This window comes from Sus scrofa, chromosome 7 (assembly GCF_054392235.1).
Source record: "Sus scrofa isolate SSC_HxYL_T2T_F1_AM1 chromosome 7, Sscrofa_HxYL_maternal_Yorkshire_Landrace_v2.0, whole genome shotgun sequence".
NCBI lineage: Eukaryota > Metazoa > Chordata > Mammalia > Artiodactyla > Suidae > Sus > Sus scrofa.
The window spans coordinates 26666272-26677682 of NC_139389.1; the positions used below are offsets into that span (position 1 = coordinate 26666272).

The 11411-nt window shown below is 40.5% G+C and overlaps 1 protein-coding gene across 1 annotated transcript; it reads left to right on the plus strand.

The window, feature by feature from the left end:
• The first annotated feature begins 10481 nt into the window (after positions 1–10481).
• Positions 10482–11411, plus strand: LOC146401457 (olfactory receptor 1f45-like). Its single transcript, XM_084970398.1, has one exon. The coding sequence runs from the start codon at positions 10482–10484 to the stop codon at positions 11409–11411; it is 930 nt and encodes a 309-aa protein (XP_084826524.1).

Below are 11411 nucleotides of genomic sequence, written 5' to 3' on the forward strand. Positions count from 1 at the left end.
GTTACGTCTATCCCTTCCTCATTAAGAGACAAATCACAATCTACTGGAAAAACATAACAGAGTCAATCAAGAAATTAAAGCTCAAACAGAACTCGTTATGAGGAAAATCACACGAATAGACTGTCTTTTAGTTAAACATTGACACAGAGTTATTACAAAAATTACTCTTTTAAAAGCAATAGATTTATATCTCACCCCACAACGCCATGTATGGTAAAATGGTGAATTACTTTAATTCTAAAGACCCCAAATTAATTTTCCTTCCTGGCTCATTTCCTTTTTTTTTTCTTTTTTTTCTTTTTTTTTTTTTGCCTTTTTGCCTTTTCTGAGGCCAATCCCACAGCATATGGAGGTTCCCAGGCTAGGGGTCAAAATGGAGCTATAGCCGCCAGCCTACTCCACAGCCACAGCAACGCCGGATCCTTAACCCACTGAGCAAGGCCAGGGATCGGACCCTCAACCTCATGGCTCCTAGTCAGATTCGTTAACCACTGAACCACATTAACCTCATTTCTACCAAGGTATAGAAAATTCTTTTTTTTTTCCCTGAGTTACAATCAAGTTTGGAATATTATATAGCATTTAATCACACAGAAGAAGCACCTGGTTCAACAATCTCTGGCTGTTTAAGGATCCAGCTACTGTCCTATTCATCTGGCAGGGCTTTAATTAGTAATACACAATGGTCACCATGGGAAATCTCACTATGTCAATTGTATTATGTGAGTGAGAAGTTTAAATAGTACAACAATCAGTGACTCACAGAATGTATATAAGAAGAAATAAAAACATAACTAAAATAATATGTTTTAAAAAGGCATATATGAGGAGTTCCAATCGTGGCGCAGTGGTTAATGAATCCAACTAGTAACCATAAGGTTGCGGGTTCGATCCCTGGCCTTGCTCAGTGCGTTAAGGATCCAGCATTGTGGTGAGCTGTGCTGTAGGTCGCAGACGTGGCTCAGCAGCTACAGCTGGCAGCTACAGCTCCGATTAGACCCCTAGCCTGGGAACCTCCACATGCCACAGGTGCAGCCCTAGAAAAGGAAAAACGACAAAAAAAAAAAAAAAAAAAAAAGGCACATACGAAAAATAACAAAAATTTGATATAAATACAATATATAGTGACCCAAAATTAAAACTTAATGGATAGTATAAGCAGAAGATAAGGAGTTCCCATCGTGGCGAAATGGTTAATGAATCCGACTAGGAACAATGCAGTTGTGGGTTCAGTCCCTGCCCTTGCTCAGTGGGTTAATGATCCGGCATTGCCGTGAGCTGTGGTATAGGTTGCAAACATGGCTCGGATCCCGTGTTACTGTGGCTCTGGTGTAGGCTGGTGGCTACGGCTCTGATTCGACCCCTAGCCTGGGAATCTCCATATGCCGTGGGAGCAGCCCAAGAAATAGCAAAAAAACAAAATAAATAAATAAATAAATAAATAAATAAATAAATAAATAAAATAAAAAGAAGATAAAATGCAGGAAAAGACAATTTGTTGACAGACTCAAGAACTTCCCAGAAAAATGGAGAAAAAAGGAAATTTTTTTTTTTGTTAATGAAAAAGACTTAGGAGTCGTGAAGATGGGGGGGCAGAGTTTAATATTTGTCTAACAATAGTTCGAGAAAGATCCAGTGTCCATGTATTGAGAGACTGTACGAGAATAAATATCCAGAGAAATAACTTTTAAGACTTTTTCCCCAGAATTCTTAAAAACACAGATGTTCAGGTTTGGGGAGAACCACAAAAATTGGTCAGTATATGTAAAATGAACGCAACTTAGTTAAATCATCCTGAAACTAAAGAATAATAAAAACAGAAACTTTTAAACAGAAAAAGTGATTGTAAAATAATACCAATGCTACACCTCAGAAGCTTTATTGTTTTGCCTTTCATAGTCAGTTCTATAATCCATTGGAAAATAATCATTATGATGGAAATTAAAATTAGTGTCATTGGTCATTTCACTCATTGATATCCAATTAAATACAATAATTAATTGGAAACAAATTTCTACCCATAAAAAATTTCAGTTGGTGCCTTTGTAATAAACTAGGAATTGTATGTGTGTGAGGTTCTCTCAAGTGTTCAATTGATCTATGTTTTTATACTTATTCTATCAAGTTCTACTAATTACTGTAGCTACACAGTCATTTTTATATTGGATAGTGTGAGTTTTCTAATTCTACTCTTCAATATTTTATCTACTCCAGATCTTTTGCTTATCCATATGTTTTAGAATCAGGTTTTTGATTTTTAAAATATACCTATGAAGATTTTGACTGCAGTACACTGAATCCATAAATCAAACTGAACTGTCTTCTTATCCCCACTGGACTTACCAGAGGATTTCAAAACCTTTTCTTCTAAGTCTACTGGCTCAATGCTATTGCTCCTCTCAGTATGGTACATACATTCTTCTTTAATTACAAAATATACCATTAAAGCATAAGAAAAAAAACTAAACTATTTTCTTAAAAGAATGTATCTCTAATTTATGAATAGAAAATTTTTGCTTTTATATGGGATCTTAAAAATTCTATCAGAAATGATACATAATTTTGGATATAGAGATTTATACAGCTTTGATTTGATTTATTTCTATGATTTTGATATTGTGTAAACAGTAATATTAAAATTTAATTGTCTAACTTTTGTGATCAGTATATAGAAATTCAATTTGGAGTTCCTTTCGTGGCTCAGTGGTTAACGAATCCAACTAGGAACCATGAGGTTGCGGGTTCCATCCCTGGCCTTGCTCAGTAGGTTAAGGATCCGGCATTGCCATGAGCTGTGGTGTAGGTTACAGACGCGGTTCGGATCCTGTGTTGCTGTGGCTCTGGCGTAGGCCAGTGGCTACAGCTCCGATTCAACCCCTAGCCTGGGAATCTTCATATGCTGTGGGAACAGCCCAAGAAATGACAAAAAGACAAAAAAAAAAAAAAAAGTTCAATTTATTTTTGTACATTAACTTTATATTCATTCATCTTCCATATTTACTTGTAACTTCTAAATGATCTTTACATGGTCATTCAAATTTCTATTACACATTCTTCTCTATAAATAAAGAGTTTCATCTCTTACTTTTTAAACTTAAAACTTTTATTTATTTTCCTTGCTTTTGAGCTGGTCAGGGACAGATTAGAATCAAATTATGGTTTACCTTCTCCCTATCAGTGTAATCAGGGGCAAGTGCTTATTTTTTCTGAAACTTGTATGTAAGACATGGATGCAACACTTACCTTGAAAAACAATTCAGATAATGTGTATGATGTGTTGCACAGACCTTTGCAAGTTGTCCAATAAATAGTAGATAAATTTATAATAAAAAATAACCATCAAATTCAGGATAATACTATAATGGTGGTGATTAAATCACCTTAAATATAACATAAAAGCTAAAAGATAAAATATTCAAAATTATTCTAGAAGAGTGATATCACCAAGAAGAAAACATAGATAATTCCCAGCTTCTACCCCCTCACAAGGAGAACAACCAGCAACTATTCATAGATAAGGCATCACAGAAAAAAATGATAGAACACAGAGATGAGGCCAAAGTAGCCCCCTGCACCACAGAGACCAGGACAAATGGCATTAGAAGGGGAGGAGGAGGAGCTCCCTGCTGCCTGCACTGCCTTTCCTCCAGGTCAGTGCAGCACCACACTGAGAGGTCTCCCTCAAGCGCATTGTTTCTCCAGTGGGGAAAACAAAGATCAAGGTGGACATCCCACTCCCCCAGTATTGTGGATCACTGCATGGGGACCCCCACTTCAGGCTTACCCCATAGGGACGGCAAGAGGGCTCTACAGAGCTTGACTGCTGGGAATGGGAATGTGATGGAGCAGAGGAAGGGGCTTCCAACAACTAGCATGTGCATCTTGGAAGCAGAGTGCTGCCTGTACCACCCAAATCATAATTCCAGCTAGCAGTTTTGCTCATTTTCAGAGACAAAAAGGTGGCACAGTCTGTCCAAAAAAAGTGGTCAGGGCACAGGTCTGCCTATTTGGGATCTTCGAGTGAAGAGCCTTTCCAGTCATGCACCCCAGGATGCTTGCCTCTGCCACCTAAGCACTGAGCCAAGTCATAGCCCAGCGCACAGCTGAATGGAGCTGCCAGCACCACATGACTGAAAGCCTATCCAGAACATCAACACAGCTTCATATCTCACTGATGCTCAAGTGGAAAGCCTGGAAGGCAGAGCTGAGTGTTTACAGAGTAAATCCAGTGACTCTGAAATCAGTAAGGGAACCTGGGATATGGGTCAGCTTGAGTCATGTCCATGAAGAGCCTTGCTAGCCTTGGAGCTGGTTCCCCACCTCCATGTAGGCAGGGAGACAGATTGGTAGCCACATCCATTATCTAATAGACCCTTCAGCTTCCCGAACTAGGGAACCTAGCTAGACTATGGGGAAGTTGCGCAGCCCATATAACAGCCCTGCTTAGAGTGGATTTGAACCAAGAATACAACCCATGGCATTCCCCATCTACAGAGCAAGCCAATGGCACCCTTTGGTCAGGGAATTCAGTGCAGAGTATTGCCTCATTCAGGACACAAACAACAAAATGTGCAGACCCTAGGGCCAATTTGGCTGAACTGCCAGGGCAGAGAAGCTAATTCATACCCTCGCCTATGGATCAGTATAATACCCAGTTCCAAAAGTCTAGGAAACCTGATCAGAGAACCCAGGCAACAGTAGAGACCTGGGTCTTACAGCATCACATGGGAAGAGAACCAAGCCAGCAGTCCTATCCTACTATTTCTCAGCCAGGGCAACACTCTCCCCACTCTGGTACCTCATAGCTCAGGAAGTGGCCTCTTGCAAAACTAGACCCTGACACCAAACCCAACTGCCCACGGAAATTACCAGCAATCTACAGATTCAATGGAATCTCTACCAAAATACCAATGGAATTTTTCACAGAACTACAACTAATAATCCTAAAATTTGTATAGAACCACAAAAGACCCCAAATAGCCAAAGCAATCTCAAGAAACAAGAACAAAGCTGGACATATTACTCACCCTGATTTCAAACAATATTACACAGCTACTGTAGTCAAAACAATGTGATAGTGGCATAAAAACAGATGTATAGATCAATGAAACAGAATAGAGAGCTGAGAAATAAACCCTCACTCATTTGGTCAATTAATCTATAACAAAGAAGACAAGAATATACAATTGGGAAAAGACAGCCTCTTCAAGAAACAGGGCTTGGAAAACTGGAGAGCTATGTGAAAAAGAATCAAAATGGACCATTTTTCTCATGCTATATTAAAAGTTAACTCAAAATGGATTAAACACGTAATGTAAGACCTGAAACCATAAAACTCTTAGAAGAAAACATAGGCAGTATTCTCTTTGAATTGGTCTTAACAACATTTTTTTTTTTTTTTTGTCTTTTGTCTTTTTGTTGTTGTTGTTGTTGTTGTTGCTATTTCTTGGGCCGCTCCCGCGGCATATGGAGGTTCCCAGGCTAGGGGTCAAATCGGAGCTGTAGCCACCGGCCTACGCCAGAGCCACAGCAACGTGGGATCCGAGCCACGTCTGCAACCTACGCCACAGCTCACAGCAACGCCGGATCGTTAACCCACTGAGCAAGGGCAGGGACCGAACCCGCAACCTCATGGTTCCTAGTCGGATTCGTTAACCACTGCGCCACGACAGGAACTCCTTAACAACATTTTTTGATGTCACCTCAGGCCAGGGCAACAAAGCAAAAATAATTAAGTGGGGCTACATGACACTGAAAAAAAACCTTCATATAGTGAAGGAAAATGAAAGACAACATAGTGAATAGAAGATATTTTCATAAGAAACAGAAAAAGAACAGAAAAAGAAGTCATATAACTCAACATCAAAAACAACCAAACTGATTAATGGAGTTCCCGTCGTGGCGCAGTGGTTAATGAATCCGACTGGGAACCATGAGGTTGCGGGTTCGATCCCTGCCCTTGCTCAGTGGATTAACGATCCGGCGTTGCTGTGAGCTGTGGTGTAGGTCGCAGACGCGGCTCGGATTCTGCGTTGCTGTGGCTCTGGCGTAGGCCGGTGGCTACAGCTCCGATTGGACCCCTAGCCTGGGAACCTCCATATGCCTCGGGAGCGGCCCAAGAAATATCAAAAACAAAACAAAACAAAACAAAAAAAAAACAACCAAACTGATTAAAAAATGGGCAGAGGATCTGAATGGACATTCTTCCAAAAAAGACATACAGATAGCCAACGAACGCAGGAATATATCCAACATCACTAATCATCAGAGAAATGCATATTCAAACTACAATGAGACATCACTTCATCCCTGTCAGAATGAGCATTACCAAAAAGACAACAAATAAAACATGTTAGTGACAATGTGAAGAAAAGGGAACCCTCATATAGTGGGTACAACAAAAATGGAAACAGTATAAAAGTCTGGCCCCAAATTAAAAATAAACCTACCATATAATCCAGCAATTCCACTATGGGTATCTATCCTAAGAAAACAAAAACACTAATACAGAAAGATATAAGCAGCCCTATGTTCTTTAAGGGTTAGGAAATGTTATGGCCACATGTGCACCTCTTCAAGATAAACTGACTTAAGGACAGAGCAGTAACCACAGAGCGAATGTGAATTTTTAACTATCTTTCTGATTTGACTTCCAAGTCCTTCTATTTTTTTAATGGCCACACCTTTGGCATATCGAAGTCCCCAGGCCAGGGATCAAATCAGTACTGCAGCTGCCAGCCTACGCTACAGCCATAGCAACGCCAGATCTGAGCCGCATCTGTGACCTACGCTGTAGCTGGCAGCAATGATAAATCCTTAACACACTGAACAAGGCCAGGGATCAAACCCACATCCTCAGGGACACTATATGGGGTTCTTAACCCGCTGAGCCACAATGGAAACTCCCCAAGTCATTCTTAATAGCAGACTTCTGTTTAACCGTCGATTCTATTCCTCAACACCATGTATAGACAATTTTCTCAATGGAAAATTCCTCCGGATTTGCCACTAATGAGTAAATCTGGTGGCAGTCTCCAAGGACAAAAAAGATTCCTAATGCAAGCCAACCCCTTCCAATCCTAAGAGAGATGAAGACTGTTAATATTCAGATCTTCACTACCTGTGGACGTCATCTCACCAAATGTAGGCAAAGGATCCTGGGTTCTCTGGACTCTCCCACTTGCTTTATAAGAGCACTGGATAAAATACATATATCCAACACCATCACTCATGGAATGAAGATTAGGAAAGCTAGTAGGTAAGTGTGGAAGGTAGCACTTGACAAACAGTATAATAGGCCAGACTTCCGAGTGGAACATAGTGGATGGAAGTTCTGCACTCAGGGGCTAGATCTGTATCCATTTCCAAATCTGTATGTAAATCAGTCTAGCAGTAGGAAATATCTTAAGAGAAGTGGACGAGTAGCTGGAGAAGGCTGAGGCAGACACAGTAAAATATTAGGATATTGTCTGTTTGAGACTGAAATTTTACAACATTAGGACTTCACACTTTTACATAGGTAAGACCTCCTATATTTTCGATGCTGAAAATTCACAAAACCTCAGTTCTTAACCACATCTGATCTGAGACACAACATCAGTGATTATTTTTCAGGTGAATTACCTGGAGATGGATACAACAGCAGTAAGATAATTCAAGCAAAACCATCAAGAAGATCCAACTTGGGAAAAGATGAAAAAATGGGAGAGAAGCAGTTATGTCTGAGCTGAAGGAAGTATTGTTCTTAAGAGACAAAGAAGTAAGAGAAGCCTTAATCTTATAGGAAAAGGGAAACTCCCCCAGCTTCCAATTTTAAAAATCCTCCTAAAACCTATTTTATGGGGGAGAGAGCCCAGAAACCTGTAACTTCACTGGCTCTCCAGGTCAAAGTTAGAGAAGCTCTTTCCCAAGTATTAACAAATGCTCTGCATAAAGAGGGAAAAGATTATTTCCCTTTATCCTAAATCAATTATCCACTGGCACATTTAAAGAGTTACTAGATGTATGATGTAATGGAAAAATAAAAGGAAACTGTGCCATATAATTAGAGAGAAGCAATTGGATGGTAAGTTTTGGACAGGCCTTACGCTCAAATTTTGACTGTTAGTTTAAAGGACTTTTAAAAGGAAAATGTGATTCCTACTCTGAAGGTATTTATAATATAATTAATAAGAGAAAACGTGTATGTCATAAAGATTAGAAACACCTTAATACAATATTCAATTAAGGGCTAGATTATCTTATCTACATAACAGTGTGTAAAAGCATAAATAATCATATACATGGAGCTATGAAGTGATTGCCCCAAGAAGAGAAGAGATTAAATAGTGATGAGTAGTAGAAAATCATGTTTATTGATAGGTGAATAAAAAAGTAGAAGTTCTTGATAACCAGGCACAGATAGGTATAAGTGCCACATTAGAAAATAAGACAATAGGAGTTGTCATCATGGCTCAGCAGAAACAGATCCCTCTAGCATCCATGAGGATGCACGTTCAATCCCTGGCCCTGCTCAGTGGGTTAAGGACCTGGCATTGCCGTGAGCTGTGGTGTAGGTCGCAGATGTAGCTCGGATCCTTCATTACTGTGGCTGTGGTGTAGGCCAGCAGCTACAGCTCCAATTCGACCCCTAGCCTGGGAACCTCCATATGTTGTGGGTGTGTCCCGAAAAGACAAAAAAAACCCAAAAAACAAAAAAAGAAAATAAGACATCAGAGATACTTGAGAAAGGAATAATCAGGCCAAAAGCAGAAAGTTGTACATTTTTTGGAAAATGCTTGTAGCACAGATGTTAATAGTTGAAAGAGAATCAATGAAGCCACTTAAACTGCTGACAAAATAAACCAGGAGTGAGTTGATGGGAAAAATTCCAAAGAAGGTAAATGTGAAAATGGTGAGAAAAAGACAAAATGAGGATCATTTTGTTGTTGGAAAAAAGCAATATATTAGTAGTCTGGATTTTAGGGGACAAAGTAAAAAGATAAAAAGATGAAACAATGTTTCTGGCCCATATTATTAGAAGAGTATATGGAGGAAAAACTGTTATTCGTAAACTGTTGAAATGGAATGAAGGACACTTCAGCACAAGGGGAGGACAACATATTGCCCTCTCCTATCTTCAGTCTCAATTAATTAATTTGTTTAGTTATTTTGTGACAAACATTGTCTTATGGATGCCAAACACCAAGGATGCAAGGGAGAAGAAAACTATATGCAATATTTGTCATAATGCACTTCATAGCCTTGTCAGGAAGTCTAACGGTAACTAAATATCTTAAACAAGAGTTCCTGTTGTGGTGCAGCAGAAACGAATCTGACTAGGAACCATGAGGTTGAGGGTTCGATCCCTGGCCTCACTCAGTGGGTTAAGGATCCAGTATTACAGTGAGCTGAGGTGTATGTAGGTCACAGATGTGGCTCAGATCTGGCGTTGCTGTGGCTCTGGTGTAGGCCAGCAGCAACAGCTCTGATTAGGCCCCTAGCCTGGGAAGCTCCATATGCCGTGGTGTGGCCCTAAAAGGAAAAAAAGACCAAAAAAAAATCTTAAATAAATATTTTAACAAAATAAATATGAATTACATGGTCCGCATTACAACTGTAGTGATTTTCCAAAAGTTATAGTTATATAAAAGGTAGGTTTGACTTGATCAAAAGGCAAGAGAAAACTTCCCTAAGAAAGCCACCAAATGACCTGAGACTGAAAGGGTTGGCAAGGAGTTGGCTCAGGATGAGGAAAAGGAATACAGCACCCAGGAGGGGGTCGAATGCAGCCAGAGGGGCTGAGGAGCAGAGCATGAGAGGACTATAGAGTAAGATGAGGCTGCTGAGATATCTCAAGGTCAAAACACATTGAGCTTTGTTAGACATGGCGGGGATTTTTTAATAAGACCAATGGTGCTCCAGACACCTGTTTTGAAACAAGTAAGAGACATGACCAGATTTTCTTCTTTGAAAAGATTTTTCTGGTGGCAGTGTGGAGAACACATTAAATGAGGCAAGAGTGGACATATTAAACCACTTAGGAAGCTAGCAATACTCTAGTCATTAACAACAGCTTAAACTAGACTCAAGACTGTGTAGATGGGTAGGAGCATCTACTGAGTTCCTACTATGTTCCAAGCATTATGCCAAATACTGAGATGCAGTCTGTGCCTTGAAAGACTCATGTCTGGTAATGAAAACTGATTCACAAACAAGTAATGACAGCATCCAATAATTAAAAGTTGAAGAAACCTCTTTTACACATAAAGAACTCCAGGAAGCTTCTGTTGTTCCATTCATTCCCTCATCTTTGTGCCTCCTTCAAAAAATCCAAATATCGTCCCTCTTACTGCTATTTTAATTTCTTTTCTTCACTCTTCACATTAGTTGTATAAAGGAACCCACTAGCACAGACAAGATCCAAGTGCTGTCCATCTCAGGAGTTCAGAGTAATGAATACTATTCATGCGGATTCCTTTCTTCTAGACATCAGGACCAGAATGAACTGCAGCAAGAACCCTGACTTTGTCCTGTCAGGGCTGCTGAGTGACCCAGACAAACGACAGTTCCTCTTCGGTCTCTTCATGGCCCTCTACTTGTTGGGTCTCTTGGGAAACTTGCTACTTCTGCTGGCTATTGGTGCTGACATCCGCCTCCACACCCCCATGTACTTCTTCCTCAGTCAGCTCTCTCTGGACGATCTCTGCTTCACTACCACCACAGCCCCCAAAATGCTGGAAGCTTTATGGACCAACAATGGATCAATCACATTCTCTGAATGTCTGGCACAATTATATTTCTTTGCTGTTTTTGCTGATATGGACAACCTGCTTTTGACTGCCATGGCTATCGACCGCTATGCTGCCGTCTGCCATCCTCTGCACTATCCACTCATAATGACTCTTGGCAGATGTGGACTGCTGGTGGGTGGGTCATGGGGGGTGGCCCTCTCTGTCTCTCTTGTCCATGCCCTCTTGCTATCCCAACTAGCATTCTATACTCATCAAGAGATTCCCCACTTTTTCTGTGATTTTGGCCCACTCTTTCAACTTTCTTGTTCTGATGCCCACCTCAATGAGAACCTGATGATGGTTCTGGCAGGACTTTTAGGAATCAGCCCTCTCCTCTGCACCATAAGTTCTTATGTCCATATTTTACATGCTGTAGCTAAGGCTCCATCAGCACAGGGGAAAAAGAAAGCCTTGGCCACATGCAGCTCCCACCTCTCCGTGGTCATCCTCTTCTACAGCACGGTCTTTGCCACCTACCTGAAGCCCCCATCCACCTCTCACTCCTCTGGGGAGCTGGTTGCTGCTGTCATGTATACCCTGGTAACTCCCACTCTCAATCCTTTTATTTACAGTCTGAGAAATAAGGATGTGAAGAGTTCACTAAAAAGGGTTTGGGGCATAGAGAGCTCTTGGGATTAG

Excerpts from the sequence above, each read along its gene's own strand:
- LOC146401457 (XM_084970398.1), top strand. The coding sequence starts at position 10,482 with ATGAACTGCAGCAAGAACCCTGACTTTGTCCTGTCAGGGCTGCTGAGT.